The sequence below is a fragment of the Lycorma delicatula genome, chromosome 1 (assembly GCF_047948215.1).
Source record: "Lycorma delicatula isolate Av1 chromosome 1, ASM4794821v1, whole genome shotgun sequence".
In the NCBI taxonomy this organism is placed as follows: domain Eukaryota; kingdom Metazoa; phylum Arthropoda; class Insecta; order Hemiptera; family Fulgoridae; genus Lycorma; species Lycorma delicatula.
In genome coordinates this window covers 273,587,087-273,611,672 of record NC_134455.1, presented here as the reverse complement: position 1 = coordinate 273,611,672, position 24,586 = coordinate 273,587,087, and the positions used below count along the sequence as shown (strand labels likewise).

The 24,586-nt window shown below is 30.2% G+C and overlaps 2 protein-coding genes across 10 annotated transcripts in view; one reads left to right on the top strand and one right to left on the bottom strand.

Moving 5' to 3' along the window:
- LOC142331838 (selenocysteine lyase-like) overlaps positions 1-7,053 on the top strand; it is a 45,968-nt gene extending 38,915 nt beyond the window's left edge. For all 9 annotated transcript variants that reach the window (XM_075377976.1, XM_075377973.1, XM_075377979.1 and 6 more), the window contains 2 exons: positions 3,612-3,780; positions 6,536-7,053. In XM_075377976.1, the coding sequence (XP_075234091.1) occupies positions 3,612-3,780; positions 6,536-6,678 (312 nt within the window). In that variant the 3' untranslated portion in view covers positions 6,679-7,053. The remainder of the gene's footprint in view (positions 1-3,611; positions 3,781-6,535) is intronic.
- Positions 7,054-14,212: 7,159 nt separating this feature from the next.
- Mettl14 (methyltransferase like 14) overlaps positions 14,213-24,586 on the bottom strand; it is a 35,834-nt gene continuing 25,460 nt past the window's right edge. Inside the window, exons 5-7 of the mRNA XM_075377971.1 lie at positions 22,341-22,550; positions 18,511-18,683; positions 14,213-14,851 (exon numbers count right to left, since the gene is read on the bottom strand). Of these exons, the coding sequence (XP_075234086.1) occupies positions 14,608-14,851; positions 18,511-18,683; positions 22,341-22,550 (627 nt within the window). The 3' untranslated portion in view covers positions 14,213-14,607. The remainder of the gene's footprint in view (positions 14,852-18,510; positions 18,684-22,340; positions 22,551-24,586) is intronic.

Sequence of the window (24,586 nt, the reverse complement as noted above, 5' to 3'; positions counted from 1 at the left end):
TATTGATGTTTCAATTTGGTCTTATCATTTTGATATTGACATCAAAATAATTAAACATTCATATCTACTTAAAATGGGAATAGAAAATTTTTATTGTAAGAATTTATTATTTTTAAGATGTTTATTATTTATTACTGGGTTACATATAATGAGAATATCATCAACATACTATGTCCATATTAAAACTTTATTTGTATGAGTGATGCCATGTACTTGCAACTGATAGGAAAGCTTCCTGTGCCTAAAATCAGATAGTTCAGTAGGTAGTAGAGGCAAATACACAAGATTTTTTTAAAAATCCCTAAGGAAAAATCACATGGGATCAGATCAGGTGACCTTGGAGGCCACCATAAACAATTTCATTGGGTCCATGCTGACCAATCAGCAGTTGGGGGGAAAACATCATTCTTCCAACTCCATTGGATTGGTTGAGTGACCAAGCACCATCTTGCTGAAAAATAAAATTCCCTGGTTCATCTTACAAATGAAGAAATAACCACTTACTTTCGCTTCTGTGAAAAAAAGGCCTGTAAACTTGCCATTGTGATGTTACACAGAAAACATATAATTTTGGTTCTTTTGCATTATAAGAGTTCATGGGGATTAAAAGAAAGTCTTAAAACATTCCACACTGTAACACCAGCATTGCTTGTTTGTGGCTGGTCTTTCTACAAGATTTTTATGATTACATAGGGAAGATTCCCTGACACATTCAAAATTTTTCTTCGAAGATCCTTGGTCATCCAATTAATTATTTCATCTTGCTTGAAAAGACATTAAAAGACATCTTCAAAAGACATTCATAAATCAAGACCGTTTGTAAATCTTATACTCAAATAATTGTAACTTCTTGACAAAAAGGAGGACCCCTATGTTGAAAAATCATTTCTTATCTTTTTTGTAATTGAACAGTTTCTAAATAAAGGTAGCAAATTATTTTCTGTGAAATTGAAGTACATATTTCCTGTAAGGCAATCTTCAGAAATAAATAGTTCAAATTTACCACACCAAACTTTTATCATAAAGCCAGTGCTGGTATTTTCTATTGTGTCAATTCTATAACACCAATGATGATTATTTTATTAAATCTATCTCTTGAATCTTGAAAAATTGTCTTATTAAAAGTAAAGTAGAACTTATTTTGTGAGGGTCGTTCTGGGTTCTCCCAGAATTAAATTATCTACAGTTTGTTGAACAATTTCATTTGTTTACTGGCAATTTGATGAAGTTAATGTTAATGCATGTCAAGTCTAAAATATAGTTTTACTATAATTCTCTCAGAAATACTTAATACAGTTCTGGGACCAGTTTTATTCAATTTTTCAGATCAAAAACCTTATGAAACTATCAAATTTTTAACCCTTATTTAAGTTGCAGATATTTCACTATGTCCTACTGCTGATGGAGCAGAAATCTGTGGAGTGAAATATTTTACAAGGTAGAAGTTGAAAACAAATCAAATGATTTCCAGACCAAATTTATAATTTTTTTTTCCTTATTTTCACTTATATAACACGTTCTGAAATTCTTTGTTTCTTTGCAAGACTTTTTGTATGTGTGCATATGTGTTAAAACAGTAACCTTTAATTTTAATTCTAGCAGTGAACTCTAATATCATTTTGAAGAAAACTACACACAATTTATTGACATGCAAGCCATTTTCCTACATGCTCACTTTCCTACAGCCTGCTTAGCAATGGCGCTCGTAGCTAAAATTAGTGGGGTGCTACTCCAGAAAATTTTCTTCTGGGCCTTTTCAAGGCCGTGGTTAAAGTTTTCTGTAAAGTAAAAGAATCAAATAGAATAGCTGGAATCAGGAGATAATAATCTGTTTTTACACTTCATCACATTCAAGATTATGGTACACGGTTTAAATAAATAATAAAATGTATTTATTTAATTTTAATTAATGTATATTTATTTAAATAAATGGCACTGCGGCAGCAGTAGTGTTCTCTCTCTCCCTTGCACCACAATAGCCAAACACCACGCTGCTGGAACTGTGAAGCGCACAGTTCCATACAAAGATTTCTGTATCTTTCATAAACTGGGGGATGGCTACTGACGTTAAGCTAAGGATTATATAAATATAAAGAAACAAAACCCAAAAAATGCAAAGCTACATTAAAGCCTCACAATTTGTCATCAAAGCTGTATCAAAACTCTTTAATTTCCATATTTATTAAAAAACCTTTTCAAATGAAGCCTTCCAGGCTACAAAATCATTTTAATAAAATGCAATCAGATAAGAAAGACAAAGATGTGACCTATTTTCAAGAAAAAGTACGTAGCGTAGCCAACTATATCAAAACATTTTTCAGTGGCTTCCAAGCAAGACAACTTCAAGCTTCGTACAATCACTAAGGCTTCATAGTATACTTAAAAAATAGTTTCAGACGTGCTTGCTGTACATTCTGTCATTCATCGCCAACATTTAGTTGACAAACCTGAGTGAATGCTTGCATACATCACTGCAATATGTTATCAGAGCAGTTGAAGATTTCAATCACTTGCTGCTTCACACAGAAGTTTGCTGCCTATCAAAAGGTACTTGTCAGTTTTACAATCTCTTTGACTCAGTGATAGAGTTCATGGAAAACAAAGCATGACAACCTCATTACGTCAAAGAATGATATTGCGTATTTGACAAACCTAAATTGTTTAATGATGTTAATCTCCAGCTTGAAGGCGAAAGCAAAACAAAAAATGTTGTTGCTGTTGGTAGCCAAACTGCTATTACACAACAGAAATATTAGTAGATGTGAATTTAATAACTTCCCTAATTTATCAGCAGTGTCCTTCAAGTGCCAACACTTGTAGAACCTCCACATTGATTTCAAATCCAGGACATTTAAATATGGATATACCAGACTGGGTATTGGATCCTTTTTCAAATGTCAACTCGGCAGGATCATCCCAATTACAACTTATAGAACTGACAATAAAAATAAAATTCAAGAATGGCTACCAAGAATTCTGACTGCAAAAGCCAATCCTGCATCTATACTCTGGATTATGGTTGATATTTCAATTTCAGATAGCACTCCCATCATCATATCTGTCTGAACGTGGCTTTAGTACTGTAGCAACGTTGCTAATCAAAAAGAGAAATCTGCTGCATGTTATTGAATACGGTGACTTACAAGTGTTTTTAAGTAAATTCGAGCCTGTTATTAACAAACGTGTTAAAGCAAATCAGATTCATCCTTCATATTAATATAAGTGTAATTTTTCAGTTGAAAGTTTTGTTGTATTGAATATGCTATCATTATTGTTATATAGATACAATTGTACTTTGAATGCTTAGAATATGCCATATTTAAAAATAATAATTGCAATCGCAGTTTTTGAATGCATCTTAAAAATAGCAATTGCAATTATTATTTTTAACAGATGGTATGTTTAAAATTTTTAGGGGTGCTAGAAAATTTTTGATATTCAATGTGGGTAAAAAAGTTAATTAGTTATTAAGATACCTATTAGAAAGCCAGACTATGTCTCCTACTAGACTAAAGTTAAGGTAATCTTTCTAGTCAGCATTTTTTTACTAATATGTTCTATTTCTGAAATCTTATATTAATTAAATAAAAATACTTTTCCTGTTTTATTAGGAGGTATACCATAATATAGTGATAAACTGCCATTCAGCGCCACGTCTTCCAAACACATCAAATATTTCATTCCAAGGATTTCCATATAGTGGTGCTAAGTTATTAGAATCTTGTAATCATACTATTGCTAGTACAACTGCTGCTTGTCATTCTCAAACTGAACCATCAGGTATAAAAGAATTTGTTTTTGTAAACTATAATGTTAGATGTGTAATATACAGTGCAATAAACCTATATGAAAATTATTAGAATTACTATTTTGTCATTGTTATTATCATGATGCAAGCTCAGAAGAAGAACAATCTTCTAATGAGCTTACAACATCATGAGGATTATATATAAAGAATAGCAGGAGTTTGCAGGGTATTTTAGTAGTGTATTTTTGACTCTTTAAACGGTAGTGATTCATACATCAAAGAACTGTGTGTATTCCCTGTCTTAATAATTAATAAGTTATTAAAAAATAAAAGATTAGTGAACTGTTTCAGTTTAGTCATACCTTGATCAGTGTGTATTAAAAAAAAAAAGTAAGCTATTAAATGTGATTATTGTGCTCATGTGTAAGATGAATATCGTTAACTGAAGAGTAAATTAATAATACAAACAACTTTAAATAAATTTGTTATAAATAAATTAGATAATATTGCAGTTAATACCAATATTTTTATTTGGTGGCAGATGTTAACTGGTAGTTTAAAAGAAGGGCAGCAAGAGGCCAAGTGTGAAAAACTTTGAAACCATTCAGAAGACTGAGTGAGATTTTTAATCTCAGCCTGGAATATTTGTTGAGTTTTAGTTGATACTTCCATTTTTATTTTTTTTTTATTTTCAAGATAGCTTTGGTCATTGTAAATTAATTTGTAACTTCTTAGCACTAAAATATTATGGATAATATTCATATAATGCATTTATATTAGTATTATATTTGAATTCTTATGTAAAGACTGCTGGCTAAGTGCTTATGAATAAGCATTACCCCTGTGCTTTAAAGTTTCTTTCCATTTTCTACACGAACAACAAGAATAACATACAAATGTACTGAAATAGACAATACTATTATGATATCAGACAAGATTATAACATAATACTATAATGTAGGGATTCATTTTTATGAAAAAAATAATTTATAGCTAAGAAAATAGGTACTAGTGCATAGCACAAATACAGTGGTGCTTAAAATAGCATATCCTAACTCAAGTGTTGCATGGCAACTGGAGCAATATCAGTTATCAAAATTATTATTATTATTAAGACCGACATTGCTGTTATTAAATATTACACTTTTTAATAAATTCATTGGCAATAAAATATGGATTTAAACAATAGAGAATTTAGGCAAAGGCAGCACCTGTAAATTATATTATTTTTGCTAGCTACTGTACTACCATATCAGGAAGAGAAAGCACTTGTTATTGGTTTTTTGTGTAATTTTATATGCTGAACCAAATTGAGGCTTTCTAGTGTTCAAAAAGTGATGCAACCTTATGGAAAAATGAGTAAATTACAATAATTGTAATTTACTCTGTAATAATTGTAATTTCACTTACCACTTGTGTAAGATAGTGTTGTTGGCTGTATGAGCTGTAGCAATGTCCTTCTGAAACCACATGTACTGTAGTAGCCAGTCTGCAGGTATAGTGTTTAAAAATTATTGTATCATCTGTATGTAACGCTCACAGTTCATTGTGCCATGAGAGAAGATTCACATAATATTGTACACCAAACACCCACTTTTATCCATGCAGAGGAGACTCGTGCAGCTGATGTGGATTTTCAATACACCAACTGCATGAATTCTTTGCATTCACATATCCATCCATCAAGGTAGAACCATGCCTCGTCAGAGCAAAACCAATCATCGAGTTCTTCCCCATCTGGTATTACAGATGACATGAACCACTGACTCGTGAATAACATGAATTCTGTACAGATAAATTATTAAAATACTTGAGCAGTGTCATGTGGGCACTATCTACGGAGAGACCAGACTATAGTAGGTGTTGCAGAGACTTCTTGGGACTAACAGAACAATGCAGCTTGCACGTCAATCAACTGGTGGTTAGCACTTTCGATTGTCCACTTTTAGCTGCACCTGCCACATTCCCTAGCTCTTGGATGTCGTACAGCCACTTGATGGAGTACTTGTTTGGTACATCACATCCACATCATAATTTTATGTGAAGGCATTTTGGGTCTGGGCATAACTGGCACATCTAATAATATATTGGGAGACAATAAATATTCTCTACTGCATATACATTGTAAATTGTTTTAATGTGTAACCCTCAATTAAACATGAAAACAAAGAATGAAACATTCTTTTGTAAGGTTGCATCACGTTTTGAACACTAAATTATTATTGGTGGACCACAACTGTATCTTACTTTTCTAAATTATTAATTTTGTTAAGTTATTCCCTTAAGAAAAATTGTTCTGTAGAAATTAATATATACATTACAAAAAAATATTTAGTTAATTACAATATAGAAACGTAGCATATGCATGTTTGGGAAATGGTAAATGCAAATAGCAAATAGCAAATGCATGTTTGGTTGGGAAATGTATAAAAGTTAATAAATGAGTAAAAGAAACAGCAAATCATTATAACCACAATCTTGTTGTCATTTGTAATTTAAAAATAGATTTTTTAAACTAAGAGTAAAAAACAAATATTTTGGATGCAGCCACAGTTATATGGGCATAGCTCAACAATAATATTTCACTTTCATAGCTGACACCTTATTAAAATTAATTAGCTAACTTGAAAGAAAGGCTTGTCAGTAGCATAACTTACCATTGTCAAATAAATAAAAAATCACCAAAGCAGCTTTTTTAGTTCTTGGACTGTGCATTGTTTATGTTACAGAATAATCACATTTTAGATTTACAAGATTAATTGATATAGTTCAATTTACATTTTTCAGCGGTTCTAATTGCTTCTGGAGTACCAAAAGATCTTGCAGTTTCAGCAATTCGATTCAGCACAGGTCGTAATACTACAAGAGAAGATATTGACCTGGTTGTGAGAGATATCAAAGAAGCTATACAAAAATTACTAAATAATTAATCCAAGACTAATATTGGTAATATCCATTTGATTTAAAATAATGTTAAATAGAGATAAACAGCATGTAAAAAAAAATATTTCAGTAAACAAGAATTCCTATAATAATAATAATTTAAAATCTTGAATATCAACATTATAAAAAAGTGATCTCTATAATTGAACTATATTCCTAACAGTAATAGTTTGTAATTTTATATTCTATTGTATATTAATTTTCTTTTGTTGGCATACTTCATTCTTTTATTTTACTCTAGCAACTCGAATAGAAAAACTCACTAACTATAGTGTGCTGCGTTAGTTATGCTTGGCATTTTAGTTGTTAGTAAATGGATGTTATAATGAATAAAAAATAAAAAAAATATTTTTTTTTGTTCATTCTGTTTGTTACTTGAATTTCAACATGTTTAACACAACTAAAATGTAACACATCTTTAAAAGCATATTAAAAATTTATTTAGAGTCAAGTCAAGTTTTGACTCACATAGTTCATTAATACTTAAAAATGGATAAATTTACTGGTGATTTACTGGTGAGGAACATGCTTACTATGTGTTTTTGATTTCATGATTTGCAGTCAGCAACTGCAAATTGTTTGGTAGGGAGCATCCTAGTAGTCATTCTTGACACCAAACCTTCATTGAGGCAAGTTGTTGTTTTGTTAGTAATCATACAATTTAGTCTTGGCACCAAACCTTCATTGTTTTGTTACACATACCAAATCACCAGGACACCTATACATCCCTGAAGCTGTTGTGGAACAACTCAGAGAAAGCAATCCAGACGACGACAAAAATGCTGTTTTGTGTGGAAATGATTGGTACAGTTACAGAGAATACATGATAGACAATGCAATTTTTAGTGATAAATCAACATTTCACATCAATACAGATTTTTAGTGATAAATCAACATTTCACATCAATACAGATTTTTAGTGATAAATCAACATTTCACATCAATACAGATTTTTCTTGTGGGGTTTCATTATAGATCAGGTTTTATGTATGCCTGCTGATCTTGTACAGCTAAGACTTTGAATTAACACCATAGCTGCAGAAGTAATATCAAACTTGCTGGCTGTAGTTGGAATAAAATTAACTTCAGGTGGGATGTATTTCAGTCAGATAGAAGTCACAAATGCTGGGTGACAAACGTGATAGTATATGAAATGAGACTTCAACCAAAGTTTCAATTACTGGATGATGATAACGAGCAAGCATTTTTCACCCTGAGTTGAATCGCTTGGTATTAGTTTCATTTTTTGACTTGATTTTTAAGTAAAATTTAATTACCAATAAATGAATAATCACTGTGAAATCAATATTTAAAAAAAAATTTGTGTAACAAAAAAATTAAATAATACATAAATAAAAATACATATAAATATGATAAATTGAAATACATTAATACAATTTTAAAATAACTGTTTTTAAAAGTGTATATCATTAGAATTGTCTTACATTTAATTTTTAAAATATGTTGACAAAGTTTTTCGCTTGTAGATGAGTTTCTCTAAAAACCAACAGTATCCACCTGTCATTCCAGGATGCTGATGATTCCATCATATCCTGATGAAAATGCTCTCCTTGCTCGTCACTGACAGAGCCCAAATTTTCAGTAAAAAAGTCTAGGTAGGGGTATAGGAAATAAATTTTTAATTACATACTACATCCTACGTTTGTAGGTTTTGTGAACTTATCTTTTCAGTTGCCTAAAAATTCACCAATTGACATCTTTGAAGTATTTCCATGGCAGCGTAAGTTTATTGTCAGAAGTAGAGTCTGTAAGCAGTTTCTTAATTTGCAGGCTGATTAGCTTACAATCACTCAATTTAGGACTTGTTTTTAAAGGATTATCTGGGTCTTGTCTAGTGCCATTACGCAATAAAATTGCTTTCATACTAACTTTAGAAGTCAATAAAAAGATGCCTTCTTCAAGAATATCCTAAGTTTGTACTGGTAACTCCTCCAGTGTAGTACTGACTCTAGAGTTGAGGATACATCTGTATTTTATGAACTTCTGTTTTTGAATGAAAATCCAAATATATTTGTCATACAAAACTAGCAGTGAAGTGGTCCTTAGATGGCTCTTTGTTTCCCCTTCAACCATTCAGTTAAGAGTTACTGAGCATGATGTTATTTGCATATCATGCTATGATATGAGGTGACCATATTTTATCTTTATCCCAGAATAAAATTTATAGGCTGCTTTTATCAGACTTTGACATTTAGGGATGTAAAGCTAGTTTGCCTCCACGTGGTGCACTCTGGTAATGCTAAACAAGCTAGCAGATACTGGCGATCAGACAAACCAAGAAGATAGATTCTCCTGACCACACAGATACAAGTCTACAGAATTACAAACTGCTGACCATGTCACCAGATTACCAAACGGTCCTTTTGGGGGATTTGCCAACAAGAAATCTTGGATATGGATATGGATTACTTAGTGCCACATACCATAATGCACACGATGTCTCTACTTACTTACATTAGATGTGATATAGATATAGAAAACGCCACTCTCATCTCCACCTCCACAAGTAATGAAATTCATAATGTTGCAGTTAAAATCGGAAGTATAACAGTCCAATATCTATAAACCACTGTCTCATGGACCTCACCCTGTTGAGTAATTTTAATAGCCACCACGACTAGTGGAAATATAGGGATTGTGATGCAAACGGTGAGGTGGGCAGAGAATGAGAATCTTAGTCTTGTCTTTGATACTAAAGACCGATTTACTTTTCCAGGAGTATAACCTGGATCTGTGTTTCACCTTAACTGACAGCAAAAGTTGGCTGCTGCTAGTCACCTTACAAGTTCTTTGTGACTTTACCACAGCCAGCACTGTCCAGTTGTTATAGAGGCAGGTAGCCAAATTCCACTTGTGACCTCTGTACCCCGCTCTAGATGGAACTTCAAAAAGGCTAATTGGAAAAATTTTTCTAGGGATCTGGATAAATGCCTAGGCTGGATACCACCAATCAGCAAAAACGATAGCAGATTTATTGGAGCAGTAACAAGTACCGCTAAGAAGTGCATCCCTAGAGGGTTTTGTGGAAAATATATCCCAGGGTGGTCCCAAAACAGCAAAGATCTCTACTGAAGCTTCCTAAGCTTACTTGAGATGGGCGATTAAGAGGTGGCAGATGAGAACTTCTTCATAGCCTTGATTCTGCAAGACAACAGAAATGGTAGGAAGCCTGAACTTTCAGACCTTGAGTCATCATAGATTCTAAAAAAAAAAGGTAGTAATTAATGACTACTATATTAAGTTTCCTCTGGATTTTAGTATTTGTTTAAATGCACCCAAACCTCAAGTGTTACATGCGAGTGTGCCATGCAAGCAAGCCAAGTGAGATGGTGCTGGTAGTGAAGTATAAGGAGCAGTGGGAAATTGTTGCAGCATGGAACTCACATCAAACATATTTAACACTGCTGTATATGCAACAGAAATGGTAGGAAGCCTGAACTTTCAGACCTTGAGTCATCATAGATTCTAAAAAAAAAAGGTAGTAATTAATGACTACTATATTAAGTTTCCTCTGGATTTTAGTATTTGTTTAAATGCACCCAAACCTCAAGTGTTACATGCGAGTGTGCCATGCAAGCAAGCCAAGTGAGATGGTGCTGGTAGTGAAGTATAAGGAGCAGTGGGAAATTGTTGCAGCATGGAACTCACATCAAACATATTTAACACTGCTGTATATGTTTTCATCTATGAAACATACTTCAAAATATCCCACAATGGTTTCCTGACAAAAATTTTGTCATAATAAAAAGTTCTGTTAACTGGTCTAATAAGAGAAAGCGGAACATGTTGTTTCTTTTTAATTGCTTGAATTTTTATATTAAATTTTTATAAAAACCCTCAGCAGAAATTCTTACAGGCTCATCTGATAAGTCAGAATTGCGTTCATTAGGTGATGAGACGTATACATCACCTGCTGTCATGAAGAAAATCTGGCAAATTCTATTAATTCACACTTTATTGTTCATACCAATAAATCTAACATCTGATAAATTATCTATTTTATGATGCCATTATTCTAAAATTGCCTGCTACATTAACATGATAGTTCACACAATAATAAATTCACTAAACTTAAAACCTAAATGAAACAATATACAGTTTCAAAAAGGAAAAACGCCACGTCACTAGGGTAATCAAGTTAGGTTATGAATTTTACACACAGCACCAAAATACTGATTGTGGTGGTGATGCCAATCAATCTAATTTGACATTTTATTCTCATTTTCAAAATGGCATTTTTGTTGATATTTTGTGACTTTTGATACAAATTTACAATATAGTTCTGCTATAGTATTTTATTTCTTAAAGAAAGTACACAATATTCTTTCCTTTCAATGTGTTCAAATTTTTCAGAGATCTGAGGAATAATGTTCATCATCTACTACTATCACAATATTCTTGGTCATTAAGTTTCAAATCAACTGTGCTCTTCTACAAAATCTTTTTTGATAAAACTCTAGCTTTATTAACTACTAGTTCAGTTAAATATCTCTTTTGTTAAGTACAAATTAAATTTTTAAACATATGTTGGGCATATTTCATCACCTCATTCAAAATTTCAAATAAACAGGACTACAATGCCGTTGACTAAATGACATTTTCTATTTTAATGGCAATTTAAAAAATTATCTACTTATGTTATCAATATTTCTATACGAAGGAAGTCAGAAGTTATTGCTACTTTGTCATTGCTACTTTTACTAAATGCAGCTCAGACATTCTGTTTACACATGCTGGATATATTTCATCCTTTCATACTAATCTAGTATCATAGTATTTCATATCTAATATCTAGTATTGAATATTTCCCTGCATAGCTAATTAATTTAATTGGTTCATAGTACAACATACTAGCTTGTGGTTCATTGTTTATATTATTTTCCATTGCAGTAAGAAAAACTTATTTTTTTGAACTGGCCTATTTCTGTGATATTATATTCATTAATTCCTGATATTTGAAGGTGAAACTTTTTGGTGTGTTACCAACAAATATCACTCCAATTGCATCTTCTATTGTTGGAATTGACAAGATTTTTCAATTCACATGGCTTACCAGCTTATGCAATTGACATTAGGCTGCTTCATGTCAATATTTCAATGCAGTTTGGTTGTGTATTCTCATTTGCAAATGTCTCACAGAATGTGTTGAGGCCATCATATATACTTATTTTATTTACCATCCAAATATGCAGAACTTTTAAGTACCTGTTATTATATTTTCTATTTACATTTTTTTAATTTGTTTGCCATAAATTTGAAATTGAAGTTTTGTCTTATCATTTTCCATTAATAACTTCTGCATTAACCACTAATCCATATTGATAATTAAAAGAAAACGAGAATAATATTTTTATATTGCTTTAAGTTTTTATAAACCTATCATTTTTTCTCACAGCTATAAAATTAATATATTTTGGTACCGTACGGTTACATATTTAACAAAATTAACTATGATCACATTATTCCTTTCTTGGCAACCATAAAAAGTATCAGATGTAGAAAACTATCAGTAGGATTATTTGTTATCTGAATTGCATTAATACTTTTTAATCCAAATCATTTAAGCAACATTATGCAATAAGGCATGTGTGTATACTGTAGTACTATTGCATGAACTTAATACACTTAATTAATATACTTAATTGCAATACACTTGCCATAGGGAATTACAGGAGTGCTTGAATTAAACTTAAATAGATTTTAAAAAGAAAAGAAATCCCCAACAAAATACATACAAGAACATTTGTAGGTACGTGTCATTTCACTGAGCCCAGAAGGTGCCTGGGTAACATTACAAATAGAACCAGTATAGTTGACCCAACTCACATGATCTTTCTTACAAGAAGAATAAAGAATAAGAAAATGCGGAGGGAAAAGAGGAAGGGAACAATTAAACCACAGAGGGTTTGCGTTTGAGAGTTATGATACTATTATTTACAGTTTTAATTTATCAGACTATAAAGACAGTTTCTTTTTATTTCTTTTTATTAATATGTATTTTGAAATTATACCTTTGACTAATCCATCTACTGAAACTGTGCTTAGGTACTATTTCATTTTAAGTAATGTAGTAAAAATAACTAAAACCTGTAGATTATTATTTTATTTAGTTACTTTAGAATTTATATTGAAATAATAAAAGCCTTTTTCTATTTGTAGGATACAAAATTTGTCTTATGTATACCTATTTCTTAATTGCAAGAGTATTTTATTTTGTATCTTTTATCAGCCACCCCAATTTTTTATCACTTTTCCAATGTTATTTTAAATACCATATGACAAGACGTGCTACATTATAAAAGTGATGACAACCGTCATTATGGCCACTAACCATAACTGGTAGAGATTCATGAATGGAAAAAATAGAAATTGTACCTATTACATCAAATTTATATTCAAACACTTTTTAAACTTTAAAACATGAACATGACATATATGCTAACATCACCAAAGGGATCAAGGTGCATGGACATTATACAGGGATTGAGCTTATGTTACGATATGTTTAGAAACTAACAAAAACACAGTAACCATTATTAATATGTTTGAAAAACACTGTGCCATTAGTTACTGGTAGCAAATCCATTTTAACAATTTTAATGGATTTTTTGATAGAGCAGTTAAAGTTAGACATTTAAGCAAAATTAATGAAGTGGTGTAGATTATATGATCCCCATCAAAAAATGAATAAATCATTATAGCTTTCATAAAAATATATGCAACTGTTTGCTATATAGCACTATTCCACCACCACATATGAACCTTTCATATGGATCCAGTAAATATTCACATATCTGCAGCAATTTGAGTGACTAAGTGTTAAAAAATTTTATCATTAGGCATGAAACATACTTCTATAATGCCTATTTATTTTTGTTGAACTACACAATTTAGAACTACAGTGGTGGTACGTGATCAATTCCAGAAAGCAGTCCATTACAAATAAGTAAATCCTGGATGGATTATAAGATTCATACATCTATCAAATGAGCATGTTTCAGTTAGTTATTCAACTGTTAATTTACTATAAAGTGGAAGTTACATGATGTTATTGGATGAGAATAGGTGTTTTAACAACAGTTCAAATTAGTACATGAAAACAGTTCTTACACCACTTTAACAATAGACTTGTTCCAAGATCTAAAGACATAGATTTGAAGTATAGATAATTTTAAAATATATCAAATGTGTAAAAAAAAAACAGAAAAAGGAAACATTTTTTTTATCACTTTTTTCGAAGTGCTGTGGTTTAAAAAAATTTACATCCACTAAAATTTACATATAAAATAAAAAAAATGTAAAATTGCATATAAAGTGCATATTGTGTGCAACATTTATTTAAATGAAGCCAGATCCAGAATTTAGTTAAATATACAAGAATACTAACAAATATGACATATGACCTGAAGACCTTTAAATTGTTCAGCGTTGGATCAATTATTGGAATAATTCTGGAAATTGAAGGATGTGAATTAAAGATAAAATGATAATTGCTTATAATGATGTCTAATAAACTAATTTTTGTAGAAAACCTGTTAAATAATGATGGGTACAGTTCTTCACAATTTTGCCAAATATTAATGACTACATATTGATGCTAATATAAAATCCAGGTAGAAAAACTACTAAACCACCAATAATTTCTGTTGACCATTAATGATTATCTAGTAAGGAAACAGGATTGATAGAACTTAAATTTCTGTTAACATTTTATAACATTGTTTGTTTTCTGTAATAACACTGATTATTTTAAAACCATAATTGCTTTAAAACAATGCACACATAATGGTTAAGAATCTAGTCTAGATTTTATCATAAAAATATTATTCTTTAGATAACATAATCTCACTGAATACCATTATTGTACATATCACAAAGAATAACAAATACAAACATTATCGTCCTCGCCCTCGACCACGAGGAAAACCACCTCTTCCTCTATTTCCAGGAGCTCCTTTTCCTTTTGGAGGAGGTGATTTAGGTCTTAATGCTTCTATTCTCTCGGTACAACCGGTTGTAAGAGTAGAAGGTGTAAAGTAGCTGGCGTAAACATCAGGATTGAAGTTACTGTTTGTCAATTCTGGACCAACAGTTAGCCAGCCAGGACGAATTGTGCTATCTCGACCAAACAGATGCAACCTAAACAAAATAATAAATTTTTCCTAAGTAAGCAACTAAAAAATACAAATATAGTTCTTGTGGATATACACAATATAAATGAATATTTTTATAATTTATGTTTTGAGTGACACTGCTGTTAAGAATATAATGAAAGCATCTTGCTCTCACACAGGTAAGTGATACAATCATTAATTTTACGCTTTGACAGATGTTTAATTTATATTTTAATACTATATTCATATGTATAAAACACCCTTTATCAATCTCCTTATACGTAACAATAAAAAAGGGAAAAAATTTATAAAATATTAGTACCATTTATTACTGTATAAATTCAATAACTACTTAAGTTATTGAATTTATACGGTATCAAAATAAACATCCATAGTATTATCAATAAGCATTCACATAATATATATTTAGGAATAAATTTGATGACTCCATCACATTTAGATATAAGAATAACTTAAAAGCTGATTTCTTAAATTTACAATATTTTATAAATCTAAAACTTTTCTAATTAATACTGCCAATCTTCATAGCAGAGTGGTAACATCTTGGCCTTTTATTTGGAGATCCTGGGTTCGAGTTTCGGTCAGGCATGGCATTATCATACACTAAAAAATCTTTTTCTTTATCCGATACACTGTGGCAGTAAAATCAAGCTTAAAAAAAGATATATTCCTCAAACAGCTATATGCTTACTATCTATGATCTGATTTTAAATAAAAGATTTATCAAAAGTTATGCTCCCCAAAAAACTTTATTGGAAACTTCCTCAACAGATTGGACGGCTGTCTTGCATTATTCTCAAAGAATCAAAATTATAACTATATGACAGGTTTTCAATTATACTTTTTTCCTGGGTGCACAACAAGGTGTTATCAGTGCTCAAGAAACAAAATTTAAAAACAATTAAAATTTACCTTAAAAATTAAGCAGGTGTAAAATGCCTATGAGGTATGCTAAATGCAGAATAAAACCAAAATAAAAAAAATATTAAACATCTAGCTCAAAACAAAAAAAATGCTGTAAGTCAAAAACAGAGACTTTATAGTAATCAAATGAATCCAGAAGCACAACCTCAAGAAATTGAGATAACATCAAAAAATTGTTGCCTTAAGATATTTAGGATGTTAGCTCCTAGTTTAAACTTCTGACACAATGCCGCATAACAGATACAGTCCACAAATGTAGTGTACTGTTTTTTGACAGTTGTAGCAAACACAAATGTGTGTATCAGTCTGAATCATGAGATATCCATGAACGAGTCTGGCAAATAATAACCTCTTGATTGTTATTCCTGCTTGAAGAGCCCTATGATGACAGTGTCCTTAACTGAACGAAGTTTATTGTTGATGGTAGCATTCCAATTACTCTGCCACTCATCCATCATGAACTATCCTCTTAAGAAAATACATAAAATTGTTTGACCCAACATGATTAGTGAAAGGAGACTGCAAACAGTCCTCTTTTGCCATATGATCAGCATGCTCATTTCCTGAAATTCAAATATGACTAGGGATCCAACAGAAGCTCACAGATGTATTACGCTGAGTCATTTAAGAGATAAAAGACAAATATTTCACAGAAGCAGGGTGTCTAGAATACAAGTCACTAATCGCCTGCAAGGCGCTCATGGAATCTGAACAGACAAGCATGTATTGCAATGTTGGGCTATGTATATTTTAAGGCCTTGTAAATAGCATACAGCTCCATGAAGAAGGCCAAACATGTATGTTCTATTGCAAACCACAAAAGCACAGCCAACAGAATTAATGTGAGCCATCTGTATATACTATTGTAAAAACTCTTATAAGAACTGGATTTGCATACTTTTTTTATATTAACGAAAATTAAAACAATAATTTATGAGAGAAGGCTGCCAAGGGGGGGTAATATTGAGTAGGTACTGGAAGTAATTGTACACAAAGAGAAAAGAAAAGGTGAGTTTTGATGCCTAACGGGGCAGTAGCTCTTGCCCATTCTGAATAAGATACTGGTTGGAGAACAACGCATCAAAGGTAGGATTGATTTGGTTATACTAAAGTGAGCTACAGAGGAGCAGATGGCTCACACTGTCCACTTGTAGACTTACCTCAAGGCTTGAATGTTGAATGAAATGCACCTGTAGCAAGAGTAGTGGCCTGAGCAGATGAAGAAGCTACACAGCCGTAGTCAAAGGGAAGGAACCAGAGCTCTATAGAAGTGCACAACATGACACTCAGATCAGCTCCTCAGAGAGTATTAAATAGCTCCTTTAAATGTGTTACCCATATCAGTCGGTCAAACCACAATCCAAAAAAATCTTAACTCATGTGCATGATTCACAAACTGGTTCACCATGTAAAAACAGATGATTAATATGTTCCCTTTACTGGAGAAAACAAATACATTTCGTTTTCTCCAGGGAAAACATGAATCCAGTCGTTTCACATCACAATTCTAAATGGTTTATTGTGTTTTGCAGCAATCTATCTCTCACTAATAGCTAAAGTCCTACAAGAAGCGTAAATTGAAAAATCATCTATAAACATTGAATACAAAATGGGTTTTACATGCAGTTTGTTTTAGTATTTATGGCTGCAGCAAACAACCTAGCACTTAGGACTTAGGACAATTTTCTACTATACATTTTTTTGGATACAGTTGTTCCAACTCGAACTTTAAAGGACCAACTACTGAGGAAACCCCTGCTAACATAAATGCAAGGAGATTCCCTTGCATACCCTGTCATGCAGCTCACAAGGGTATACCCCATTCAGGAATCCTGAATTAACTGTATAAATGAATTCAGGATTCGTCGTCTCCTCCCAGCCACGTCATACACCTTTTGCATATCAAAAAATACAGCAACAAGACACTGGCAAAGTAGGAAGGCGTTTTGAATGACAGATACATGATTGATAGACCATCTACTTTGGCAGAAACCATATTGTTCATGGGCAATTAGGGCATTTCTCTCAAGGTACCTCACTATGACAGTTTACCATTTATTTCATCAACTTGCAGTTTTAATTAACAACAATTTCACTTTTACAATGAAAAAATACCAGCATATCAATTTTACTGTTTTATTTTACTGATTACTGTTTTATTTAACACATAATTAAAAAAACAATAAAAAGTTTTATTTTATGATTTATTTATTTTACAAATTTTATTTAAGCAATGAATCCTTAATAACAAAGAATCAAACATATAATATACTTTTGTTGTAAGTTTCAATACATTGTGTTTAAGTAAAAGAAGCAGTTGTTGGTAATGGTGATACATGTAAAAAGATTAATACATCTTCATTACTTAGTACATTACAGGTTCTAGTTTTTCATTGAGTTTATTGGATTTGCTACCTTTACTATGAAGCAAAGAAAAGAATATATGATAAATTTCCCTAAAAAAAAAAAAAAAAAAAAAACTAAAATATCATCAAATCAGACAACAAAAATATTTTCATACAGTGTAGGACAGTACATCAACTAATGAGAGAAGGTTGAAGTACTCTCATCCAATAAATTACCAAATTAGTTAATGATTCTCAAACTAATTTATTTAAAACAATATTACTCTGTTGTTGAGTTTCTAAAATACAGTAAACAAAAAAAAATATACATTTATTTACAATTTTATGATAATGCTGAAATTTAAAAAAAATAAAAAATAAACAGTTCACTAACCTTCTTCTACCGAGGCAAAAATGTTCTATAATATGAAAAATTTCAACTGGTTTTTCAAGAGAGCCATATTCTGGTTCTTCACTAATAATTAGGTCAATATCCACATTTGCATGAATGAAATCACCATCTGTTGAACGACGTACTGTTCCTTTAATACCCATCAAACAATGCTCCTACACAAGAAACAAGAACACTGATTAAAGGTGATAACAGATAAACTATTGAAAACAATTCTTTTTCCTTGATTGATTATAAGAACCACTTGAAAGGCATACTAGTAAATATAGAATGCCATTACCACACCTACGCTAACTTTTATCCAATGGATTCCTTTCAGTAATCCACTCAAACAAACTATCAACATTCTTTCATTTAATTAAGTGTTGCTTAATCTGTTGGAATTTAATCTTTAGTTTACACCTTTTATTTTTCAAATTGTTATTCCCTGAGATGGAAAAGATGTTCAATATGACACAAACAGGTTATTAAATCCAAAAATTTAAATATGAAAAGTTATTTAATAAAATCTTACTAAGTAAATAAACTGCTTAAGCAAAAAAAAAAAAAAAAATTACTGTTACTATTCAACTTATGTGACCTCACCATTCTACCAAGCACACACTGTTATAAGTCATATATATTATTATAGTAACATTAGTACTAGGGTGATATATTTTAATGCAGTGATTCTATGATATGCAATTTATACTTAGTTTTTAAATTGCATATCATAGAATCACTGCATTAAAATATATCATCCTAGTACAGATCAACAGTATTTGCTTAACACTTCAAAACTTTGGTGTATACCATAAGTAATTTTAAGAAATATTCATACTTTAATGTTCTTCTCATCAGCTATTGACAGAACAGGAAAAAACAATTTTTACAAGTGGGAAACCATTAAAACTTTAAAAACAAATAAGTTTTACTAATTAAAACTTTTTTATAGTTGACTATTGCAACAAAAGAGCCATTAACCTTGAACAGTAAACAGCTAATATATATATACATAAATGTATAAATAATACATATATAGAAATTAGAATTCTAGTAATTAAAATTTATAAACCACCAGATACACACATATAAAGCAAGATTTATCTTAACTTCAATCTAAGGCCTTTTCAAATCCTTTAGAATCATCATCAGTTAAAAATACTATAATTAACATTAGCATTGAGATACTTCGTCAACCATATCATGACTGATTAATATTATTAGTCACATGTTAAAATTATATTATACAGGCCTACCAATTTAATCAGATCATTCTGCTTAAAATTTACCTGGTGGTTTATTAAACTGAAACTTTTATATTTATAAATATAATATTTCTCCAAATGTCAATTTGAAATCAAGTGATGGTCATATTTAAAAGTTTTATTTTTAAATGCTCTTAGATGTTCCAAGAATCTTGCTTTAAATGATCTATCAGTTTTACCTATATATATATATATATATATATATATATGGAATCACAGTCTGCATTTAATTTTTTGCAACTTATGTTGCAATTTATCAAAAATATAATTATTGTTATAATTAAAGAATCTTTTTGAAATATTATTTACAGGTTTACAAGAAACTGTATACTGTTCTTTATTACAAACATTCACTATTTTATTTGTGTTTTTGTTAATAAATATAACTGTATAAAATATATTTTCTACCATGATTTTTAGAATCATTCACTGTAATAAGGGTAGTGTCTTTGTTATTATATATCTTTAAATATCCCCTGTAAATGTTATCAATAAGGGATTTATTGTAGCCATTCTGTAAAGCTATTTTTTTATATATTCCAATTCATTATTTAATACCACATCATTATTACGTGAATAAATAACAGCTATATCTATCATACCATAGTACAGTGTTTCTATGTAAAATGGGTTATTTGAATTTTTATGAAAGGTTGGTTATATTTACTGTTGGTAGGTCTATAAATGCTTGTTTCAATTACGTTCTTGTTATTAATTTTTATGTTTATATTTGAAAAATGGACGGTCCTGTCATTGTCTGCTTTCATATAAATTTGAGTTTATTATTAAATAAATTTAGCTTGTTTAATATTATTTGATGTTCTAATGTTATGTTAGAGTTAAATATTACAAGTATGTCATCTACATACCTCACCCATAAAAGAATATTATGAGTGTGTAATATACCATGTGTAATGATCCTCTCAAAATTCTGTAGATAAATCTGTGACATAGTGGAAGAAAGTGGCATACCCACACATAAACAATCCTCTTGTGAATAATATTTATTATTGAACTTAAAATAGTTCTGTTGGCATATATTTCTAATGATAATGATGAATGTGTACACAAAATTTTCCGTTTCATTATCCAATAATTTATTTTTTATAATATATATTGTTTCTCTAATTGGTATGCTTGGATACATATTAGTTATGTCTTATAAGAGACCATCTTAGTATTTTTATTAATGTTCAGCCTGTGTAATTTTTTAAAATTAATATTCATATTCATTATCTACATTATACTTATATGGTAAATTAAATTTTAATCTTAAGTATTTTGTCTACTATTTTTGAAATGAAATATGCAGGAGCAGTTTTAAAGTGTATCAATGATCTAAATGGTATGTCTGGTTTATGTATTTTTGGTAAACCAGATAACGCAGGAGCTTTTAGACAGAATGGATAAATTCTGCTGTGATACATTAATTTGTTGTCGAGTTGAAATAATTCCTATACTTGTTTATTAATATTTCTACAGTGTTTAAATATTAGAGTACAATTTACAAGCTTTTATAATTAAAGGTGAAATGTTTTTCTTATGTAATTTATAGTGAACTTACCATACATGCAACAAAAACTGTCAAAATCATTTACAAATTTATGAGGCATTATGAGACTTCACTGTTCACTAACTTAATATAGTTATCACACTAAGTGAAGAGATTATACTTTTAAAAGCAGTAAGCTAATAAAACCAACAAATTTTGTGTTGTTTTGAATGATGTCATATATGATTTGTGTTATGATTTAGTAATTGTTTCACGGTTAACAACTGATTAATAGATTAAAAAGTATATACTAAGCAGATAAACAAAAAATAATCATATACAATAAAAAATGTACATTTATAATCATGCATCATACAATATCAACAGTTTTCAAAATCTAAATTTTGAAATTTTCCAAAAACACAGGATGGGAAACTTTAGACTTCAGATTTGTTTTCAGCATTAAATAAAGAGATTGGTTCATGTATTATCACATGTTAAGAAACAAATATTGTGTTTTTCGTGTAATTTGAAATGCAGAAAAAATAATTTCTGATATATTCACATTAGTGAGTTGTCGGTTATCATATAATCAAACCTCACATTAATCTGAATTTACTATATAATATCTTGAATAGTGATAATTATGGAAAAAACAATGTACAAGTGACAATTTAATTACTGGAGTTAAAAAACAAAACTGTTTAATATGGTATACCATCACAATGCCATCAAACAGATGTTAGAGAAGAGAATTAGTTTCAGTTCAACATTTATAGTTTATATAAATTTGCTGTAACTAAAAGTAATCTTTTTCTTGATAATTAAAAATTTTAAACTTGAAACAATGTATAGTTTAATTTTAGTTAATGACTTCTTTACCTTATTGGAATTTTAATATAATGAAAAAATTGTAGTAGTCAAACAAAAAAAGGAATGATTTGAAAAATCTGTGACACAAGTACCTGATAACTTGATTAATCAATGAATTTAGGAATGACATAATTTAAGATCAATAACATTTTCCAAATTTTGTCCTGAAGAATAGATAACATAAAAAGAATAGCAATTACTTTAGTCCTTTGAAACACAGCTTTTGATTCGAGATTTTTAGAATGTCCAGGATGCTTCGTATTTGTTCTGATCCAGCAGATATCTTCACACCTTCTAAATCCCCACTTTCGTAAACAATATCGACCCATATCAAGCCCCTCTGATGATCCACACCAGAGAAATACAAAACTTCTAGATGAAGCTAATTCTCCAATGTCTAACTGCATTATCTACAATTAAAAAAGAAAAACCTATTAGAAGTGAATAATAATCGATCTTGTGGCATCCACTAGTATGCACCCTATTTTTGAGTACTAGTCCTGCAACTAAGTGCTCATTGTAGTAGTATGTTTACTACACATCTTGTTAGCCCCTTAATTATGCTCTATGTTAACTGTGGTATAAATAACATGAATTGGTAAATGGTGAGGTAGTAGAATTATGCTTCAATGAATTATATGGCTAATATCACAACCCAGGTCCTTTATAACCAGAGACATCAATGAAGGTAAATGGAAAACCTAGTTGAATGAAAAACTAAGGTAAAATTTTCTAAAACCAAAGGTTGCTAAATTTGATTGTAAAAGTGACTTAGACTATGGCTAGGATAATTCCAATGGTGGTGGAAATGCCATCAATGGAAATTAAACTACAACAGAAGAAACTTTTTAAAATAACAATAATCAAAGAAGAAGAACCATCAAATGTAGTGCCAAATATAGCTATGCAACTGCCTTGACCAGCGAACTTGAAAACTATAAACTTCATAGGATTCTGGATTTACACATGTCAATTACTGATGACAAATCAATAAATTATTTATTAAACCAATAAACACACAATAATTAATTTGTTTGCTGAATGAAATTTCTGTACTTGTTTTGTGTAAAACAAAGCTAAAAAAAATAAATAAATAAAAAGATATTTTACAAAGTATTAACAGATTATTCAGTGAAACCAAAATTTCATTTTTTATTAAATTTTTCATTGCTGGGTGGCACTGAAAATATTACTTTATGACATATGAATATTCAAAAAATAAAAGTATAGTATGTACAATGAAAAAAAGCTTGCTTGCAGGAGGCAGAGTCACTGTGCATATATTACTCTTTTCTTGTAATATTAGGTTCATTCAGAAACTGACTACTCTGCAATACAGTCTTTATCTATTTTCATAAATAGCAAAGATTTTTCCATAATTAAAATTTATTACCATTTAATTTCAGACAATTTCTTATAAATATTTAGCTAACTCATAAATATTTGTTACTTTACACAGTAGAAAAACAAATAGTTTATAATTGTATTAATAGATTACTATTACACTCCTTCCATCAAGTGAGTCATAAAATGAATAACCATTTTATACAAATAAAGGTTATCAAAATATTTCATTTGAGTTATCTTGTAATGGGTATTAGTGTTTGTTGATGATGTTTATTACTATAAACATCATCATTAAATAATAAACTTTTACCTTACAAATTATAATAATTTATAAATAGTTTAGTCATTTCATATATACTCATTAAATAGCTAAGTAAGTTTTTCCCCACATTGTTCATTAATATTCAATACTAATGTTTACTTTTCATTTTCTATATACTGATTTAGTTCAATTATTGGTGTGTTCCAGTTCGAATTACATAGTTGTTTCTTCTGCAATGTGTGGGGTGTTAGTTAATATACTGTGTGTATTAATAAATTTGTTCAGTTTTTTGCATTTTTTACAGTGAAAAAATTTAAATCCATAGTTAAGAATAAAAAGCTTCATAGTCAAGCTCGTAAAATAGTTATTAATGTATCTGATTTCATGAAGAAAGAAGCTAGGTATAAAGTTAGTAAAATTAGAAGGTGACTAACATTTAACACATTCAAAATTGTGAAGAAAACCCTGCTGCAGCTTGTGGGATTTCAAGATCACAAGTTAAACACTCTGAAAAGAAATGCAGGATCTTCTTAAATCTAAATCGGCGGCATGCTCATTCAGTACACCGAAAAAGTAAGAATAACATTCAAAACCAGTTAGTGGATTAAGACAGTTTTGATAAAGGCATTGTAAAAAGAACTATTAAAGAGTTTCACGCAAAACATAATGAACTGCCTGTATTAAATAAATTACATGAAGAATCCAAAAGAGTATTCAATTTAAAGGTTAGAACTACACTAGCAGCTATCCTGTAAGAGTTAGGGTTTAAGCAGTGTAAAACTGATAATAGGGTGGCACAGAGAAATAAGAAAATTTAAAAAATGAAATAAAGTAGTA